Here is a 22013-nt window from a genome sequence, read left to right as displayed (position 1 = left end):
TGGAAGGAGCAGCTCAAGTCTAAAAGGACATTAACATCACTTCTCCAGCAAGACTACAGACACCCAAGAGCATCACTGGATGCACTGGGCTTCCCTGATAATATCCTGGGGCAGATGGGGTTCTGGCTTATTCCTCAGTAGAGAGGTTCAGCGGGCAGGGCAGGGAGAAGGGAGGGGGTTGTTAGCAGTAAAGTCTCACCTTCTGCGCCCCTGAGAAGGCGTGGTAGTAACATGAGACATAGGTCATTATGGCCTTCTCATCCGGCCTTAGCGTGCCTATAATATCTGTGCAGAGAAGGAAAAGAGGTTGAAAGGATAAAGTAAGAAGCAGCACATAGAATAAAACAAAACAGTCATGGGTGGCGTGAGAGGGGGAGAAAACTTCCCATCATGCATTGCAGAACAGGCCAAACAGATTTCCATGCGGAGAGCTGGGAACTCAGATCAGAAGGTGGCCAGCAGCGCTGGCTTGTGGCTCAAAGCAGCACCCCGCCCTCCCGCCCCCCCAGTCCAGCGGGATCCTGAGCTGAGGGTCCAGGCTCTGCACCTCTGCCACTGCAATCACGGGGCCTGGGCCAAGGATGCAAACAGGCTGTTTGTAGCTGAACACCCATGCTCAAGGCCTTTCTGTACGTAAGGAGCTAGAGATCAGAGCCTTCCTACACAGTGAACTTCCTACACAGTATCTGCTCTGCTGCAACACGCACTGCCTGTTCTTACTGCACCGAAGTACGGGCGGCTGCTTGGGTCTGCCAAGAGATCTTTACAGGGTTTCACCTGTGAAACATTTTCCTTAAGTGACTCCATTACCAACAGGAAACTGGCTAAGCCAGACATAGTAAGGACTCAGCTGCCTGATTTCCATCATGGTGGGTGAGCAAAGATATTGAAAAAGAACAAAACCAGGCATTTCGGTCACCATAAGCAATGCTCTCTTTGCAAAATCCCCACAGACTTACTCATCAGGCATGTTTCGTAAGCCCCAGGTGAACTGGGAGTGAGTTTGTGGCACAACTTAAGAAAGCAGCAGGTTCAGACCTTGAAGCAAGGGTGCAGGAACCTGCAGCATACATAAGGTGACAGAATTTTTCGGTATTCATTGAACCCTTCACAAAACCACTAAGTTAGTTCTGCTTCTCCATCTTTGAGAAAGAGGAAAAGAAAATAATGTAATAGATATGAGCATTGTTTCCAGCAGGGGCAGGCCGCAGTGTCCTGCTGAGTAGACTATCCATGTGGTAATCTCTACCTTTGTGAGACTAAGCATCGCATTCTAGGTCAAATTTCCCAGGAAGAGGGACTGCAGGTCCTCAGTCATCAGGGCAGCAGTTCAGAAGGCAAATGGAGAAGGCAGAGCTGCCCATTCCCTCAACCTATGTATGTGTCAAGGTGCTGCCAATCGCGCCAGGGAAAGTACCGCTGACTACAGGGAAATGGGACCCCTAGCTCCCTTGCCCCAGATACTGTGTCTGGGGCACCACTTTGAGCCAACAGCCAACACCACCAAGAACATAATAATAAAGATGCCTGTAGCTAGAGAGGAGAAAGAGAAAGGAAAAAAAAAATGTTTGGACATTAGCAACGGCACCAGCTGTGCTCTGTGGAGGAAGCTTGGGATCCTGTGATACCTTCTGGGCTCCTGAGAAGGCGTGGTAGAAGCTAGAAACATAGGTCATGATGGCTTTCTCGTCAGGACGGGCAGTTCCAACAATGTCTGTCAAAAAAAACCTCACGTTAAGAGCGCAATCAACTGACGGGAGGAAAGCAAAGGAGGAGGAGAACCACAACAGTCCAGGAGGCCTGCTGGGGTATACGCTTGTCACAGCAGCTCTGCAGGACTTCCCCAGAAGATGTGTGTCTCTCAGAAGCCAGGATCACTCTCCTGGTACTGTCACAGTAAAACTGATTCCAGGGGCTGGCCAGGCTAACGCAGCCATACATCAGCATGTCTTGTGTCACAGCACTTCATTCTGAGAACATTACTGTGAATGGTGGGTTGAATCAATCCTGGCAGAAGGTCAACATGGCTTTTATAAGCATATAATGCAATTCCTCCACACAGTTCTTCAGGGAAGATCCTTTCTCCCTTTTCATGCCTTCATTTCCATGCCTCCATTTCAACACAATGATGGCTTGAATTTCAAAAGGCCCTTTCATTAGTTTCAGGGGAAACTCAACACCTACAGAGATCAGAATTAATGGCATGGAGAAATGCACATAAGCTTGAACTCCATGAGGGAAAAGAGTGACTGGGAAACAGCAGTGGGAGCTCCTGCAAGGGGCTGCCTTCATCACTGCTAGCTTTACTAAGGTACGAAGCCAGATTCACTTATTTTGGAGATGGCTTTATTTTCTACAGAATGGAAGGAAGCACTTGAATCTACTACTGGAATCTAGAAACTCTGAGTTTTTGGTTACCTCAGCATGATGAATGAAGGGAAAGTAAGGCCTGTCCCCGGGGAAGTGAAATACCGCCTGAGAATATGAACATCATTCTTACCCAAATACGGGCTCACTGGGTTCAGCTGTCCTATCCCCACCCTTCCCACTGTTTCTCTCACTCCCTTATTTAGCAAGCTTTTAAGTGCTTCTCCTGTCTAAACCAAGACTGAAATACAGCTTCTACCTTCAGGCAACCAGCCAACAAATGGTGAACGATTTCAGGCTGTTATTCGTACTCCAAAGTTACAGTCTTCCAAGTCTATTGTCAAGCTGGTCGTGACAAGGCTCTGAAACGTAATCCTTGCTCTCCCAGTGGCCTCAGGGAAGCAGTCACGGTCAGTAGCAAAATCATCTCAGAACAACATGGATCTCTGCCTTGGTCTCCAAACCCAGTCAGTGAGGGATCTTCATGCCCAGCACTTCCAAGTAGTCAAGAAGAAGCCATTTACAATACTAGTATCATGCCCCCCAAAAGAAAAATCACCAGCAATGTCAGAAAAAGCCCAGGAAAAAAAATCTGGGGCAAAAGGAATGTAGTCCTACATGATACATTAACTCAGTATTAAGCTTGATTCTTGAAAGGGAACATTTTAATCAGCAGTAAACACAGCCAGGTGTTACTCATCTCTGCCTAGTATGTCAATGCCAAGTTAAGATCTCCACACCAGGCTCAGAGAGGCACACAGGAGGAAAAGGGATGCAAAACACGTGATTCACTGTTCCATCGTAACTTTTTCCCTATCCATTTAGCACATGGTGATGGAGGAAGCATTCAGAGGTTACTGAATTCTTGTACAAGTCCACCTAGAAAAAGGGGGAAATTTCTTGAGAAAGAGCAAGTTAAAAGACACTGGGTTCTACTTTACCTTCTGCATCCAGCATCTTGGGAATATCCAGATATTTCTCAGCCACATCAAAAGCTGTGTTTAGATTAGTGAGAGGATCATCCTGGGAAAGAAAAAGAACCAGGGCATCAGCATCAACTTCTAACAAGGTACACAGCATTCTGGTCAAAACAGAGCTATTGTTCTTGGTTTGGTTCAGGTAAGTGTGCTGTCCAGACAAAACTCCCATAGGAAGATGAAATAATTAGCTTCCTTTTGGAAGCAGAGCCTAGAGAGCTGTAATATGATCGTTAACATATAATCTATGCACTTGCAGCAAGAAGTAATAATACATTTTGTCTTGAACCTGAAGTAAAATTAGCTTCACATCACACTGATAGTAAATGGCCATACCCCACACTTAAATCTCACACTTCTATTAGGTTTGCAACATCCATTTCAAAGAGCTGCAGAGCAGCGTATCTGTGAGCGACACTGAAATAGTAACAACATCCACAGCGGTTGCTGTCCTCAGCTAGAGCAGTTTGTTGAACACCAGTTGAGTGGGAAGAAGAGAAGTCTCTTAACATATCTCTAACAAAATAAATACATCTAAAAGTGCTCGTTTTGCCTGAGTGCTGCTTTTCCTCCTGGGCACCGCACACAACTTCTCATTTCCTTAGGGCATTTCTATTCCTGTCTCTATAAGCCTGCTGGGGCAGGACGTACTTCAGGTGCAGACATCAATACACAATAATCAAATCCTAAAGGAGGTTAAATGCGACTTATTGCAGCATGAGTCTTATCACAAAGGTAACTAGATTTTAAAGAGCCACACAAGAGAGTCTGACACAGATGTCGCTGGAAGTGAAAGACCTCTGCAAAGTGTTACCAGCACTTGAACATCATGATTAGCAGCAAGACAACTACCAACCGGTATGAGACCCTCATACAAGCCTGATTCCTGTATTTCCATGATACTTGGTTATTTTGAACAATCAAGTGACTTTTGCACTATTGGTTTCTACTCTTGAGACACGTGGCTTCTGCTGGAGGAAAGGCTGTGCATAAACTGCTAGTGTTTAGTCACCTTATTTACTAAGTGTCTTTCAAAAGAGAGGAAGATGAGGTCATACTCTCCATAGTGTCATTTGTCCCACTCACTCTAGGACCCACCTTAAAAATTAGGAAGTAAGGATGATAGTTGTTTCACCTAATTTTCACAGTGGCTTCCATGTTCTGTTCCTTTTCTATTTGAGATCATGTGCCTTTACTTATTACATTGACTTGGAAGATAAAGCTGTGCCTGAACTCTAATCAACAGGCAATTTCCTTTGAACCCACCCAGCATGAAAGATGAAGCTAGGCAGGCTCAGGCAGATAGGGCATGGGTGTGCAGAGAAGTTCCTTTATGGCACTGATCAATCATCATGTAGCCCTCATTAAGTAAGGAGACTAAGCTATTTTGAAAAGCAGTTTCCTGCAGCATTTCTCTAGGAATCAATGCATGTATTAGATTGATGCTGCTAGGGGATGCCATATTCCTTTGGGTGAGTGTCTCCAGCAGACAGCAACATTTCACCTACAGAAGTAAATCACACAGAGGCCATGAAAACAGACACAATCAACGATCCCTATGGGCACACTGGGCTGAAACCAGCAGCTGCCACACATGGCAACAGGGCCCCATCTCAGTGTCAAATACTACTTTATAATTATATACTCTTAATAGTGACATGAGATCTATCTGTGTACATGTCTATCTAGAGATATATCTATATCCACCTATTCAGAGTTAAGCAAGGGTACAGATGGGATTTTTACTATCCTCCAGACAGGATAAAAAGCATACCCTGTGGCATGGAATTAGGGGCTGGTACCATTTCACCTAGTTGTCTCCTGGGCCTGGAGAAACCTCTGTGAACCCAAAGGGTAACCACAAGCCTTACTTGTGGAGGTGAGACTAGCTGGTATGTAACATTCTTCATTTACTGTGTGTAGACAGGGCCTTAGCTTCATTTAGGAAGGAAAAGTAACAGCCTTTCTTTCACTCAAGCACAGGAGCATCCAGAAGTGCCAAGTGGTAGCTCCCTTCCCAGTTTTACCCTAGCCCACATACCATTTCCTGTTTCTGTAGACATATCCCTACTGTTAACCAAATTCCCCCCTATGCTGCCCATGACCACCATGGCATTGCCAATACTAAACACTCTGCCAGGGTGTTAACACAAACACTTCCTTAGCACAAACCCATCTCAACGAACTGTCTGAAGATCTGTCAAGTCTCCCCTGGAGGAAAGGGAGGAGCAAGCTCACTGCAGATAGCTTTCTTATCAGTTTTTAAGTAAGACCAGGAGAAATACTGCCAAAGGTTAAAAAGAAATGTTGAGCTGGAAGTTGGGAGAGGTTTCCTGATGGGAAAACTTACTGAGCTTGGGCACTCCCAAAGGAAGGGCTGGAAGTCTTAATATGTGGGAAATTGGAGACTCACCTAGATGAAGCCAGCAGATTTCTACTTCATATGTAAGATGTGTGATCACAGAGTCTTCTGGGGAATGAAGCTAAAGATAGTGCTACTGAAAGCAAGAAACCAAAGTCCAAAGGCAATCTCAGAGATGAGCACAGAGCCAAGCCTGAGTAAGACCCTCTTCCCTGTGGGAAAAGCTTTGCCCCTCACAGATCTGCTCATCACTGAGGTGATGTTTCTTTGTGCAAGAGATAAGGTTTTCCCAGGAACTTGTCCAAGACTGCAATAGGGTCTCAAGCCCTACAGAACTCCTCCAAACTCCACCTCTTTCAGTTCCAGCTAATCACTATTTAGAATCACCTCTTCCAGCTGACTCCCACAAGAATGTATAAAGTAGTAAAGACTGGCCTGGTACCTCCAAGCCTTACAGTGCAGCACCATGGCTGTGGGCACACCCTAGGAATCCAAAAGCTGCACAGCAAAGTATGCCAACTGTCCCCTGATTTTTCCCACAGCTCCCAGAACACTAACCCAGATGAGGTTCTGCAGAGGTGCTTTGGTTCTCATTCTCCTTATGCATAGCAATGGTAGAGACATGAAGCAGAGCAGTAACTTGCCAGGCTCTAGCTGGGCCAGTCATGAGGTAAGCTCTAATCTTACCATGGAGGAATTACATTGTTTTGACAGTGGCAGACAGCAACCTCCCCTAAACAGATATACCCACCTAGCACATTCTCTGCATTTGCTGACTAAAGACTACTGTGGCTCCTCCTCTTTCACCACAACCCTAACTCATATGGGAATCTTGACTCCTCCTGAAGCTATTTCCAAGTCCTTGCAGCACACAAGGTTGCCATGGCAATTATTGCAGTGTGATATATAAAAAAAATAATCTTCTATTAACTAGCAATCAGAAAAGGAGATGGAGGGGGAGGAAAATTGACAGAAATCAAGCACTGACTGTATCTGCCAGAACTGAAGACACTGGGAAAGAAATCCAACTGGTACAGCTCATGTTTCAGGAATATCTATACCAAATGCATCCAACACAGCAGTACACAGACCATGTCTCTATATGGATGGGCTATATGAGGGGGTGTCTGAGCCATCAATCAATCAATCATTGTACTTGATAAAAGATCTTAGCTGTGGCTCACAGTTAAGCTACAGTCAGGGGTAAAAGGAAGAAGGGAAACCCCATCTTCTGCATAGCCTTTACATGCAGACCATGAGCTGAATCTCAAGATCTTATCTACTGTGAACTGGACAACAAAAGACTTGCACTGAGTAGAAATAGCTGTGGTCTCAGGGCACCACAGAACGGCTTAGGCTGGAAGGGACCTCAGATCATCTACTCCAGCCTCCTCACCATGGGCAGGAACACCTCTCAACTAGACTTGGCTGCTGAAGGCCTCATCCAACTTGGCCTTGAATGCCTCCAAGGTAGGGGTGCCCTCTTGGCAACCTGTTCCAGAGTCTCACCACCCTAGTACTGAAAAACTTCTTTGTAGGACCTAGTCTAAACCCACTCTCCCTTAGCTTAAATCTATTTCCTCTTGCCCTTATGATAAATTCCTCTCCAACCTTCCCATAGGTTCCCTTCAGGTATTGGAAGGCAACTATAAGGTTCCCTCAGAGTCTTCTCCAGGCTGAGTCACTGATCCCAAGGTGAGCAGACGTTGGGGCCTGGACTATACAAGCAACTTCAGCTAGGCAGTGCACATAGGCAGTCATGCTTGCTCCACTAATGTAGCTAGACAAGTTAAAATAGCTAGGAACATCAACTCAGTACCAAACTGTGCTGACCAGAGATGCTGCCATCTTTTGGTAAGGAGACATGCAGCTATGCTGTCTACCTTTTGCCAGTTTGCATTGCCAATACAGGGTCTGTAGCATAGACACAGCCTCTGTGACGGAGCAGAAAATACTAAAACTACACAAAAATGGTGCCCAACCAGGGGGTTAAACATAGACCTCTTGGCAGTTTGGACTGATGTTCACCTCCTTATCTTATACATATGTGTTTGTGTGTACACAGAAACATGACATCGCCAAAGGCATACACAAAGGAGATAACAAGAATCACTCCCTAGAGGTGGAGGAGAGCTGGAGATGGACCTCTGATCTACTATCAGCTGTGATAGCTGCTTCTCAGCAGCCTTTCTCACATCTTTCTCTGCAAGGTAAGTCCCCTGCAGAGTCAGGGATGATTCAAAAGGTTTAGGCTGGCTGGTTTGTTTGCTCATCTGTTGTCGAGGGAAGGAGAGAAGTAAACTCCAGGAAGGCAAGAATCAGTTGATCTGAGCCAAAGGGTGGAGAAAGAAGGAATAAAGGAGGAAACAAAGACAGAAATAGTCCAGGCAAATACTGTGTTTAGGATCTCTTGAAGGATGAGATCAAAGGGAAGCATAGAACAAAGGATGGTGGTTCTACTCCAAAGAGGATAAATCCCTTCCCATTTACATTGCTTTTGGCTAGGACAATCACCCTCTCTTTGCCTTAAAAGCCTCCAGGCAACATGACCAAATAACTTATCTTCCCTCACTCTTAGGAGTCTGGGTTTGGCTTAGGGCTTTGTTCATCATGTGTGTTCTATCATTTACCCATTTGGGTTTGTCAGATGCATGTTGCTTAGCTGCTTTTATTTTCCCAAGATCGGGCACTGAAAAAGTAGTTCTAATAATTCCCTTTTTTATTGCTGCTGTTTATGTAAATAGGTAAAGTTTCTCCCCCCTCTTTATTCATCATGTGCTGACTCCACATACAAAAACTGATCAGATAATATAATTGTAAAGACATAAAAGGTTACTGAAAAGCAAATCAGGCATTGTACAATTAATTGCCTCAAGGATGCAGCTAGTTTTATTAACTCATTTGTACATTGCCTATTTGCAATGATCCAAGAGCCCAGGTCTTTTAGTGATGGGCTTCTATTTTTATCCCCCTAGCCAACATCCAGCATGTTTGTGTTTGATAACACCCAGCCCATGAGATCTGAAGGTCAAGCCTTTTTCTGTGACACCACCTCAGTTATGCTCTTGGTGACATCTCATTCCACATGTGCACAGATACAGTGAAACTGGATTTCAGTAGCCTGCAGGAATGCCAGTAGGATGAGAACCCAATTTGCTCTTCCATCACCCCGCTGGGCCAAGACACTGCTGGGTCAAGACACTGCTGGCAGCACAAACTACTGAATGCTTATTCTCATCCTCCAGTTATCAATCTTGTCTCCAAGATAGACAGGAAGCAAAGACTGGAGCAGCTGGATACCATGTTACCAGTAGCAATTATTTGAAGTAAAATTGAGTGTTATGGCAAATACTTTTCTGTATCTGATTACCTACATGCTAGAAGCAGCTCAATACTGCAGATGACTCACTGCTAAGCTGGAAGCATGTGACAAGTGCCCAGAGAGGGCACACAGACCCCTCAATGACTTTTTGCATTTGAACACCAGGTGATCAGTTTTGATCCAACTCTCCACAGAAATGTTGTCTGATTCGACTCTCTAGTCTGTGACATTGGCACAGAATTAGTCTCACGTTTGGTGCTAGTGCATCTGCCAGCTTTTGCTCATCAGCTGGGACTGGGGCACACGTGTCTCATAAGGCAGCCTGAAAGCAAGGAAAGTCAAGCAGGAAGCTCATTAAGTTCATGCTTCACTAAGAAGCCTGAATGTACTGATTCATCCCTCATTCCTTCTCCTCAATACTGCAACAGCCAGCTTGAGTTGAAGTTCTCCAATTATGTTTATCAAGCTAATTCCTCTCTCTCTTTACTTCCAAGGAGCCAAGCATCTGGTCTGACAAACAAATTGAGTTGTACCTTTCGTAGCTTCCCGTAGTCAATGAGCTCTGGACGGTGTCTATGAATTAAAGCGCAGAAACCAAGGCCATCCTTCCAACTACAAGGGAGACAGAAGAGACAGCCAGTGAGAGACACAGTGATGGGTATGATCATGAGGGAAGGAACCACGGCAGCAGGATTACTAATTCTGATTTAGTTTGTAGCTAACAGTGCTTCTGTAAGCGCTACGAAGGAGCCAAGACTTGTACCTGCATGAGACTGCAATAAAGATCGCTTTCAATCCCTAGGAAAATCCATGGTGATTAAGGCTTGCCCTTTGCACTGCCACCTCCTTTCTGCCAGTTCTCTGTGCTGAATGAACTGTGCATGCCCTGTGGAGCATGCAAGGAAAGGTGTAGAACTCAAGCTTGAAGAAAGGTATAAATGCAAGCCCTAAAGGAGGAACAAGTGCATTCCTTAGGGAAAAGGCAGATGCCCACAGCCAGCTCCACTACAGTACTGGATAGCCAGGATGGCACTTAAGCTCTCAAAAAAAATGCTCTGCATTTATATGGTTCATGCAGCTCTTCAAGATATGCTGGGAAAAGCACTATGATACAGAATCCTCACTGGAACATCTGCCAGTTTGGAATTATTAAGAGCAGAGCAAGAAGTCCTTTAATTCCCTCCCAGCTCCATCACACTACAAAGTTTCTGGTGCAGCCCTTATTTCATACCTCCTAAAGCATTCCGAACTTTCACAAAGCAAAAGCTGTCTTGCCTAGCTGTATGCTGCTGCCAGGGGACTAAATGCTCTTAAAATTTTATGAAAGCAGCAATTGTAACCAGAATGAGGAACTGAGATGTAGGTACTTGGATCCTCTATAGCCTCTGCCTTAAATTTTCTAGGTCTTGCTTTGGACTATGCTGTTACTGTGTAACACGCATCTGCATTGCCTTGGGAGGTCTGTTAGGATCACTGTTGAATAAACCAAGAGACATTAAAAAAACACAGACTGTAAAGCTAAGCTCTTGCTCATAACTCACCTTATATGGAAGTTCTGGATGTTTACATTTTTGTAGGGGGCTGTCTTCCTCTGACACCATAACAAAAGTCCCTCTTTAGCAGATGTCTCTAAGAAAGAAAGAAAACACACCAATTAACTCATTTTCCTAGAAAGCAGGAGTGTCTGGAGTATATGCTAGGAAAACCTCTTTGGTACAGACTTCACTGAATTGTGCTATATTTACAGAGAATCACAGAATATATCTGGTTGGAAGAGACCTTGAAGATCATCCAGTCCAACTCTTGACCCAGTACTGAAGGGTCAACACTAAACCATGTGCCTAAGCTCAGGGACATGATGCTTGAAGACCCCTATGGATGGTGACTCTACCACTGCTATGGGCAGATCATTCCAATGTTTGATAACCCTCTCTGTGAAGCAGTATTTCCTAATATCCAGCCTAAACCTCTCCTGGCATGTCTTTCAAACATTTCCTCTAGTCCTGTCACTCGCCATCAAGGAGAAGCAGCTCTGCCCCCTCCCTGTTCCAACCTCCCTTCAGGTAGTTGTCAAGAGAGATAAGGTCTCCCCTCAGCCTCCTCCTCTCTAGACTGAACAACTCCCTCAGAAGCCTTTTGTAAGCCCTGTGCTCCAGGCCCTTCAAGGGCCTCCTTGCCCTTCTTTGGACTCGCTCCAGCACCTCAATATCCTTCCTGTAGTGAGTGGCCCAGAACTGAACACAGTACTTGAGGTGTGGCCTCAGCAGTGCAGAGTACAGGAGGACAATCACCTCCCTGTTCTTGCTGGCCACAGTGTTTCTAATACAAGCCAGGATGCCCTTGGCTTTGTTGGCCTTCTGAGCACACTGCTGACTCACACTCAGTCGATTATACCCCAGGTCCCTCTCCAAGTTGCAGCTTTCCAACCACACATTCACAAGTTCCTACTTACCATGGGGTGGTTGTGACCCAGTCAGCTTTGGCCCATCAGCCTCACCTGTCCAGATCCCACTGTAAAGGCTCCCTATCCTTTAGCAGATCAACACAGCCACACAGCCTGGTATCATCTGCAAACTTACTGAGGATTTAATTTCACTTTCCAGAAAATTTTTGTCTGGAAGAGTCTGCTGGGGTAGCTTTGTTACTATTATTTTCACAGTGAGGTTGTATAATAAGGAGATAACTTTTGGGGATTAGAGAGAAGAGTTTTCTAGAACTTGTAAGAGGTAGTCCCTGAATCAGCCTGCAAGAAATGCAATAGATTTCAACACAAAAACTGGCTTTCAGGTTTAGTCATCCTTTTGAACTGCTCTTAAAATGTCCTACAAGAAAAGGCTGGAAAAATTCCCAATATAGCTGAACATGGAGAGAAATGAGATGACGGGGCAGCTTGGGAAGGGTCATTCCCTAGGAACTTCTGGTGACTCATCTAAGAGCATTATTCTGGACCTTTCAAGTGGCAATGACATTTAGTTACCCCAATTATTAATAGTTAAAGAGTGGCTGGAAAGAACTAAGATTTACCTTCAACTGAGATATCCTGAATGGCAAAACGAAGGATGATGGTCCAGATCATTCCAAGAGTCATTTTAACATTGCCATCCACGATTTCTAGGAGGGGGGGGGGAAAAAAGGCACAATGAGAAGAAATAAAAGCCATCAGTTGCAAGTGCAAATCCTAATAAAACTGGAACATTCCCTTTTCCAGATGGAAGAACTGGAAATCCATGTGAAAACTGTTGATTCCTGCCTCCTCAGATGTTCTGCTGGTACAGCAATCTTGCCCAGTAGCACCCAGTAATCAGACTGGTTCTCTCGCAATATAGCAAGGAGTGTGAAAGACACCAATAATCCAAAAAGAACAGGAATAAGGATTAATTTAGATCAGTGTAATTCCCAACAGGGGCTTAAAAACACCTTGTTCAGGTTTAATTCCAATCACTTAAAAGCCAAACTGGGAAAAGGAAAAGCCTCCCTCTCACACCGATAATGTCTGTTCCATGTCATCTTTGTAACTGCCCCAGCATAATTATACCAGAAGAATTAGTGAGACATCCCAGTGCAGATGAGCTCTGATTGCTGGTTTTGTCCTGTGGAAAAGGTACCACCAAGAAACCCACTCAACATCAACCTCTGAATTTCAAACAAGCCTAAATACACCAGAGTGCATACATAGGACTTCTTTCAGTCATGTAACTGCCCAAAGATGCAGCAGAGCGTACCCCACAGTACATGGATTCTGCTTGGAGAATTCATGCTGGCCAGCCTGAGCAGACCATAACATAAACTAAGATGTTAAGCAGATTGTGCTTTATTGCTCAGTGGACTCTGCAATATAAATCAGCAAGGGGCCACAACTCAGGGGCTGTAGAAAGCGACTGCTTGCATATATGAGCTATGATCTGTTTAGGATGAGGAATCAAAGTTCTGAGGGGAGGTTAGCCCAGGAAGGGGTTTCCACCACGTATAGGTTAGCACCAAACAGCGCAAATGGTGAGCAGCTGGCTCTGAAGTGATGATCCTCAGCATCTACAAAAGTTCCCCACAGATTATATACACACTTCATAAAATTTACAGCCTACATTTTTTTGGGGATAGTGAAACTAGCCTAGCTGCCTTTCTCTGGCACATTTCTGCATGGCAGAAAGATCTTTCACAAATAACCAGCGAGTTACAAGAGTATTTTCAGTAAGAAAAGGGTTAGAATTAACCTCCTGTTTGGAGGTAATTGGAGGCAGAATAATAACAAGCCTGCCAGAAAACATCTTTGTACTACTGCAGACACCTCTGGGCCCCTGCTTCTTTCATGAAACTGCCCAGTAGGAACACATCATGCTCTGGGGCAAGTAGACATCTGCAATACAGTTAACTGCCACCCATCTGGACCTTGTCACACAAGTTAATAATACTTGAAATTTTCCTTCTAAAACATTAAAAGAAGTTTTTCCTCTTTGAAAAATTTGCAGAACACGAACCTCAGCATATTAACAGACAAGCAGCAGGCATGGCACACTGGTGTCTGTCTAGTCCAAACCCCTGAAAGCTTGTGATTTAGCCATACATTTGGTGCAACTTCCACACACATACTGGGAGCTTACAGAAAAGACAGAAAACAAGACTTACCACCTTGCTCTACACTGCAATAAGCCTGTGTCCACTCCTGCATTTATGAGTAGATAAAGATACCTTGGTGGGGCATCAGTTGCCCAGAATTAAATAGCCAACAACTTTTCACTGAAGTGGTGAATAACTACAGTTATTGTTGCTGGCATGAAAAAAAGCCAACTATGTCTGCCTGCTGAGGGTGTTCTCAGGTTTTTTTCACCAGTATTTTGAGGTAAGGGGTTGGTCTTCTAGGCCAGGGCAAGTACATTTAGCTTTGCACCTTTTGCATTCTTCACCCCTCCAGCGAAGCACTGCAATCCATTTACTATTGCTACAAATACCTGAGATGCTACAGCTAAGTTATAAACAGAATGCATTCGTGCTTTCAGCTTTTGTTCATGTGAGAGATCTGTGTGAGGATTTTTAAACTGCAAAAAATCTCCAGTGCCTGTAAAAACCACAGCAGTTGGCAGGAGTACCCTAGGATATATTTAAGATCTGTAACTAAATTGAGCTTTTTATTTGAATGGACTGGCTTAAAATCTGATGGCAATACTTTAGTGCTGAAAACACTTTATGAACACTAATAAATCAACCAGTGAGCTGAAACTGGTAATTAATATTACTGTTCCACGGGTTTCAAATGGAAATAAAAGTCAAGATACTTACATAAAACAAGATGGCATTAAGTTGCTAATATGGCATTAGAATTCAGCACTGGGCTCTGGTCACATTCTCAAATTCCAGTTTTATAGTTAGCTGGTGGAATTAAGGTGGAAAGTGTCTCTCCTCCCCATCCCTCCCTTCACTGCATTAGCCATTTACAAAGGAAGAGGTGTGCTTCCTACTCCTGTGTCTGATTCTTCCTTAGCAGTGCACCAAAGCAAAGCTGCTCAGAATTGGTCCAGTCCTTCACCTCCACATAACATTTCACTTGACACAGAAACCCCACCATCTACCAAGCAGATACTGATGTAGCGATGTCAGTGACTGATTCATCCCTGACTGCAGATTTACCAAACCACACTATCCCCAGTCCTTTTCCTCCTCCTCATTTTTTTTTTTTTAAGAGAATTGACACAACTGTTACTATTTTTTAGAAGCAGGCAAGCATTTTTTATTTCCAGAGGCAAGCATTTTTTCATTTTTCCTGGCAACCTGGTTACAAAGCCAGCCAGGCTGATGAGAAAATCCATGTGTTCTTTGGACCCTAACTCACTTGGTTTTCCATCCCTGAATTCCCCAGTGCCAATCTCCTTTTCCTTTTAGGATCCCTTCAGCTACTGCCAGTCTCTTTCTGATAGAGTGGAATATGGCCAAGAAACAAAAGTCAAAAACATGATTGCAAAACAGGTTTGCACGAAGCCTTCTGCTTCCTGGTGATTAAGAGAAAGAAACTCCACAGGAATTGCTAAAAACCTGAACTTTACACTACAAAGACTAGAACAATCTTAATGCTTAATTAGGGAGACTGTTTTGTCCCCTGCTGATAAAAGTAATGCTCAATAATGTGAGAGCAGTTCAAATATTAAAAGTCTAATAATCAGACTGTATCTTCTGCCTGACTCTGCTTTTCCAAGTGTTCTTCCTAGAAAGGACCTCTGCAAACACTGTCTGCACTTCCTCTACCATCAGCAGCTGTTGTCTGAAGAGCAGCAGCAAGTATATGTTATTACTGTGATTTACATTCAATTTGGAAGTGGATCAGTTGCTGGCTAAAGCTGGTGAGGCATCTATATCTACTGGTGCAAATTTTTTGCACCAGTGGCTATGCTTCCACCTAGGTGCCATTACCGTACCAAATGCCACATACAAAATATGCCAGAACTAGAGTACTCTCACCCTTTTGTTTGACAGGCAGTTGAGGGCCTGACAAATATGCAGTCCTTCAGAGGAAGACTGGCTGGCTGCATAGATGTGGCTTTTAGAATGCCACCACCTTTTTGAAATGCAGGTGAGAACAGGATCAGTTCATCCAAAGTTATCTTTACGCTGAACTGAGCCACATCTAAGAAAGCAGCAGTTTTCTGTGCACATTAGAGGTGCTGATAAAACAGTTTTAGGATCACATACTAGACCTATTCAATCTGTTAAGTCCCAAGAGCATTAGACACCAATATGGAACCTATTACAGCAAAAGGCAGCTCCTGAGGTGTCAGATGACAGTGAGATTTAAAAGCAGATGACAAAACCACTTGGAAGCTGCACCAGGCTAGAGCCTTCCTTGATCCAGATTTACACAGATCTGCTGTGTGCCACAACTGCTTTGATCCTATGGACTCCAGCTAAGAGAGATATTTAGAACCATCTTGAACTGTTAATGGCCAAATATGGTTGTAGAAAACAGCTCTTAACCCTCATTGCTTATTTTATTTGTTTAGTTTATGCTCCATTTAACATGGACTTGGAATATGTCCTGCACTCCTGCTGAGTGTAGGAAGTCCTCTTCAACTCCGGTTCTTGTTCACTGGGACACAGCTACAGAGTTTGTCTTGTTAATAGCAGAGGGATCTTTATTTGATGAAACAAGAGAGAAATGCCATGAAAACATTTTTGCTGGCCTTAACTCTGATTAAGCAGAAGGTTTCACAAGTCTTTAGGTGACCTGAGAGTCTCTTTAGGATTCTCTCTGAAACTTATTTTTAACCACACAGGAAAAAAAAAAAGTAAAACCAGGACTGACAGCCAAAGCCATTTGTGCAATAAACATGGACAGCTACAGCTGGACTGCAGACCCTTTATACAGGACTCTGCCCAGCAGATACTCAAGGGATGAAGCAAACCATCTCGAGGCAATGACTGCAAGTCCCACTACACTGCTGGTGGATGGTGGTTTTCTCCTCTAGGTGAAAAGCCATCCAGAAAACTTCCTACATCAGTCAAACATGACTGAGGCATTTTCAGCTCATTTTCTTGGTGCAGTGCTATGACTGCCTCATTGACTTTATCTTCTATTTTGCTGCTGCCTGATATTGTTCTTAAAGTCAGAAAGTCAGCCCTTAAAATTCATGCTCCAGCAAGGTTCATAATCCCTTCCATGGACAGAGTTACTGTTGTGCTGTTCAAAGTGTAAGTCCATTTTTATAGCTCATGCATAATTTGTTGTACACCAAGCACCTGGCTTGAAGACCTGGGCAGAAGACTCTAAAGTAGGTTATGTTTCCTGGTGAAAACCAGAGCAGCCTGGGCTTGCTCTGGGTGCAAGGGCTGGTGCTAGAATGGAGAAAGCCCCACGCTGTGATCACACTTAGATGACCTAAGCTGGCTTTACATCATGAGCCCAATGCTCTGTATCACAGAAACACAGAACGTCAGGGGTCGGAAGTGACCTCCAGAGATCACTGGGTTCAACCCCCCTACCAAAGCAGGATCACCTAGGACAGGCCCCACAGGAACACGTCCAGGTTGGCTTTGAAAGTCTCCAGTGAAGAAGATTCCACAACCTCTCTGGAAAGCCTGTTCCAGTGCTCCATCACCCTCACAGTAAAGAAGTTTCTCCTCGTGTTGAGGTGAAATTTCCTGTGTTCTAGCTTATGTCCATTATTCCTTGTCCTATTACTGGATGCCACTGAAGAGAGCCTGTCCTTCTTGACACCCACCCTTCAGATATTTATAGACATTAGTAAGAAAGACTTCCTTTCCATAGGATGGGCACATCTTGGAGATGTCTTTAAGAGTATGCCTGAAAGGCCAATACTGGGGACAGTATGTTGATACTGCTCTGACCTCCTGGACTAAGAACAGGCAGGGGTCAGCCCTGCAGCTCCACAACCATCCCAAAGGAGGAATACTCATCTAGAACTGTATCACAGGCTCATTTCCTGGCTCTGTCATGAGTTTCCCTGGAGAAAGCATGCATTTCCATCTGCAAGATGGAGATAACAAACCTCCCTCATTTTCTGTGGTCACTCTAAAGACAAACCTAGAAAAACCACAGTAGCAGTGTCTCTGCAGCAATAGTGACAACATGAGTCCAAAAGCAGGACTCACATGCAGGTAAAGAGCAGAGGAAAGCAAGTGCCATGAAAACACAACACAGATAAAACAACAAGTTGTTAAGGTTCATAAAGAGCAAGCTACATAGCTGCAAGCTTTTCTGAGTCTCAGGTGACGTATCTGCAAAACACCTCTTTGCCAAAAAGGGGGGAAAAAAGAAGTCCTGCACAACTCCCTGCTGTCTGCACGAGCCACAAGCTCATCCTGAGGGCGTCCCTGGTGCTGCCACAATGGTCTCTACATGAGGATACACAGACTTCCATCCAGAGCTCCCGAGTTTATGGGATGCAGGAGAAGCCTGACAACCTTGGCTGCACTTGGGTTTGACCCATGAGACACTCTATGGCAAGAGGATCTTACCCAGCAGCTCTGCAACAAGCTCAATACAAGCAGTTGTTATGCTTCAGTTGAGACTTTCCTTCATTCAAAAAATGAAGTATCTCAATTCATTTGTCTCTGCCACTCTTCAATGTTTTCCTTAATTCATGAAAACCAGAAGAAAAGCAGGAGGACCTGACCCATAAGCCCAAGTTTTGGCAGTTTGGTGTGACAGTGGGATGTAAATCCAGAATAAAGGTCTAATGTATCTCCTTTTTTCCTCTGTGGCTTATTCTACGAGGATAGAGTAGGGCTAAGGAGGCACAAAAGGAAGTGACATGTAGCCATGAGTGAAAAGCAACAACTAAGCACAGCTTGGGCCCAGACAAATCAGATGGTTTCCTTACCTTCTGCTCCAATAGACACTAGCTTGACTCCTTTGCTGGCAATGAAATCCAAGGCCTTGTTCACGTTGGATATTTTGTGCACTCGCATTTTGCCTCTTTCAGGCTTAGCCAAACGTTCACCTAACAAGAAGGGAGAAAAAAAGAAAAGTATTAGAAAACTACTCTGAACCTTTTCTTCTCTGATGAGTGTTTCCCCACACTGATAACTTCTGCTGCTCTCCTAGGCAGAGGACAGACCACCCTGTGTTCTTTCTTGACAGCAAATGCAGGCTGGCTGCACTCATTGTTAAGTACACCCAGAAAGAACCATCCAAAAAAAGTATTTTTGTTGCATCCCAGATAACTCAGTAACAGAGAAACTATTGGTACTGAGTCCCTTCTGCAGCAGGTTGTGTAAGAGGTGAAAAGGGCCTGCAAAGCAACCCCTGAGACAGACAGTGGAACTAACCTCTGTACTGCAAGTAATGATGCCTGGAAATGGCACAAAATCCCTGCCCCATGAAGCCAGGTGAGGAGATCCCCTCCAGCATTTACAGCACACAATTTACAAAACAAATCTCTCCTTCTTGGAACTCCCTCTAGTCAAATTCGAGGGTGATCTTTAATCTTGCCTTTTCCCCTGCCTCCCTCCTACCTCTCTAGTCTCCTTGCTGAAGGCCATAACTGCCCCTATCAGGAAACAAAATCATTTATTTGGCAAGGCTTCATAACTGTGAGGACTGTCACCTCAACTCCTTTTCATTACATGCTTGATGTATTTCTAACTTCATACAACAGTCTCTATTTATGATAGAGTGGTATACATTTAAAATGTTTACAGTGAGGGAGAAAAAAAGGTGAGCAGCCTAGCTCTGAGGTAAGAGCAGGTAAATCTCTGCTAGAAATGAGTCTTATGGCAAACACCAGCTCCTGACTGGAATAAGGCTGGAAGACTAGGAAATGCCTTTCTTGATCTTGTTTATCTGAAAGAGGTGCATCGAGAGGAGTCACGTCCTTCTTGACAGACTGCCTCTAACTACATTTCTAGTTTACTTTAATTAACACTAACCCAAAATGCAGAGCAAGCATTAAAACTTGGACAGACAAGAGGACTTTTCCAAGCAACCCCTGACAGAAATATAACTGAACACAACACCAGGAGCCACCTGTATGTGACACACAGCAACAGCTGCTTCCAGATCACAAGCTTCAGAACGCAAAAAAGATGCAACCAAAATGCAAACAGGTTTTGCAGTTAAAAAAATATAATTAAAAAAGTTATGAGATAATTAAAAGGAGATCAAATGGGCAAGTCTGGGCAAGTAATTAGCCACCTGACCTATTCAGTTCCTGCTACATCTTAAACCTGAAATCTTTAAGTCACTGCAAGCTGATTTAAAACCTTCATTTGAGGCTTAAGGGTGAGGAAGAAAAGCACTTTTTAATGAATTCTTTTTCATACTAAACTGGGTGGCTTGTTTCCTAACAAAGGAGTGAAGAAAAGCTAAAAAGGGATAAAAATAAATTATCTCTGTAACCATGCCCTATAAAGAAAAAAAAAACCCTCTGAAAATTAAAACCCTTTGAAAGTGTTTCAGTGATTACTGTAGAGTGGTATCATTAGCTCTCAAGTTTAAGAATAAAACCAGACTCACTTTCAAAATTAAGCACTGATGTCTGACAAGTTGACTAAAAAGATGTATTTATGGTACTGCCTCCATCCTAGGATAAAAACCCCCAAATCTCTTTTTAGTTTAATGGAGCCTCAAGTAAACGTCACAGCACGTTACTTGCTTTTTCCATTTTGTGGTGGTTCAGGCTGGGTGCTGGCCCCTGATGCCACGCCTGGGATGTCCCAAAGGGGTCCAGCCCAGTGGGTGGGCACAGGAAACCAGGTATTTCATCCCATAATGCCCTGCTCCCCTATAAAACATCAGTGAGGGGTCCTCACTTTCTCTTTCTTCCCTTGCCACTGCCTAGATAATGGGGTGAGCCGCCTCTCTCGGGCCTGGTTAGGCCCAAGGGGTGGGGTGGAGAAAGAGCCCTGGGGGGTTTGGGTATACCCTCAGGTTGGGGTGGGATATTCTTGGGTATATTTTGGGATCACTCTCTTTTGTCATGGTGGTTCTCTGTAAAACTTTTGTTGTTTTTTTCCCCCCCCCATTTAAACTTTCCACCATTTTTTTGCAATCCCTTTGTCTCAGTCTTTCTTTTGCCCATGGTGGGAGAATTGGTTTCTCAACCTACAACACATTTGAATAATGCTAGTGGTGCTAAATAGAGATGGGCATGTTTTTGGTGACAGTTTCACGATGACATTTTCACTTGTGGTGCCAAAACAGACTTAAGGAAACCTGTGCTGCCAAGCGTCAACAAATGGGATGAGCCAGGTGAGAAATAAACCCAAACCCCAAAACATTTTCTTCAGTTCATGTGACTGTAAACTAGCCTTGCAAAAAGGAAAAAAAAACCCAAACCCAACACTCACAACCAAACCACAAAACAAGGAGAAGCGATTATGTTTCAGCTGGAACAGCAAGCTGATCCAACTCACCTTGTGGCCGCAAGTGTACTGCCAGCACAAGCGACGGTCTCTGAACTACTCTCCCCCGGGGCTGGGGAGAGCAGGATTCTTCCCTCTGACAGCAATGAGATCCTCTAGCAATTGATAGTGATTGCAAAGCTGGACTCTATATTTGTTTCACAATCATTTGGGGGTAGGGGGGGAAACTTAAAAAGTCCCTAAACCCAATGGCTCTTTCCTTCAGACTTGGCCTTTGTTACGACTGTAGATTTCCAGATAACAGCATCACCTGGTTCCATGCCATACATTATTAACAATGTAGGCTGTGAAAGGAGAAGCCTGCTAGAAATATGCTCTGCTTTTCACCTATTTGCATCATTGCTTTATTTCTCAGTACTTTTCCCAGCTGACACAATCAAAATGACCTACTCACTTCTATTCTATGATTTTCATGTGCTAGCCCCCTCCCCGCCCCCCCCCCCCCCCGGCTGTACTTCAAAAGCCAAACAATGCAAGGAAATGTTGGCATAGATGTTTACAGTGTATTTGTTTGGGAAAAAATGTCAATTAGTAATGACTTCTGTTTGGGGGGGAGGGGAGGAATAATAACAATAATAATAAAAAAACCCTTATAACTATTTTAGAAGTACTGAACATGAGCTTAGCCTTTCAGTCCTGCAGCATTGGCCTTTTTAAAAGGCTTTGTCAGAGGAAGGAAATACATGTGGTGAAAAATGAAAGTGTGTATTTTGGGGCAATTCCTAGGGGATGGCCAACTGTTACTTCCCAGGGGCTAGCAGGACACAACTTGCAATGAGGAAGACCCAGAACTGCCTGTGGAGCTCCCCCCACAACACAGTGGCTGGGAAACCAAGGGGCTTTGGCTGGGCTAGAAAGGGACTTGTCAGTAGCACAGCTCACCATCAGAAGCTACCAGGCCGAGTGTAACTGATGCACCCTCCCTTTCACAGGCCACCACTGCTTTGCATTCTTACCACTTTGCATGGGAAAACTTTCCTGTCTGCCCTAGCTGCCTGGCAGGAACATGCCCCCAAGGACATGTGGGAAGGTCTGCTCTGAAACAGGTCTCCCGCAGCCCCAGTGGGCAGCCCTTCTTCCACTCTAGGCTCGCTGGCAGCTTTCCTGATGCAGGCTC

General features: G+C 44.3%; 1 protein-coding gene across 5 annotated transcripts in view; it reads right to left on the bottom strand.

Moving 5' to 3' along the window:
• The window catches only part of ACTN1 (actinin alpha 1), a 92879-nt gene that overhangs the window by 24607 nt on the left and 46259 nt on the right, over nucleotides 1-22013 (bottom strand). For 3 of the 5 annotated variants that reach the window (XM_054161598.1, XM_054161593.1, XM_054161596.1), the window contains exons 3-8: nucleotides 18355-18474; nucleotides 12053-12139; nucleotides 10570-10657; nucleotides 9562-9640; nucleotides 3309-3390; nucleotides 1629-1714 (exon numbers count right to left, since the gene is read on the bottom strand). In XM_054161598.1, coding sequence (XP_054017573.1) covers nucleotides 1629-1714; nucleotides 3309-3390; nucleotides 9562-9640; nucleotides 10570-10657; nucleotides 12053-12139; nucleotides 18355-18474 — 542 coding nt within the window. Of the gene's footprint in view, nucleotides 1-199; nucleotides 286-1628; nucleotides 1715-3308; nucleotides 3391-9561; nucleotides 9641-10569; nucleotides 10658-12052; nucleotides 12140-18354; nucleotides 18475-22013 lie in introns of all 5 variants that reach the window. The other 2 variants (XM_054161595.1, XM_054161597.1) reach the window with 1 other exon arrangement.

Source organism: Dryobates pubescens, chromosome 5 (genome assembly GCF_014839835.1).
Source record: "Dryobates pubescens isolate bDryPub1 chromosome 5, bDryPub1.pri, whole genome shotgun sequence".
NCBI lineage: Eukaryota > Metazoa > Chordata > Aves > Piciformes > Picidae > Dryobates > Dryobates pubescens.
The sequence above is the reverse complement of the archived record's forward strand: the minus strand, read 5'-3'. Positions and strand labels throughout refer to the sequence as shown.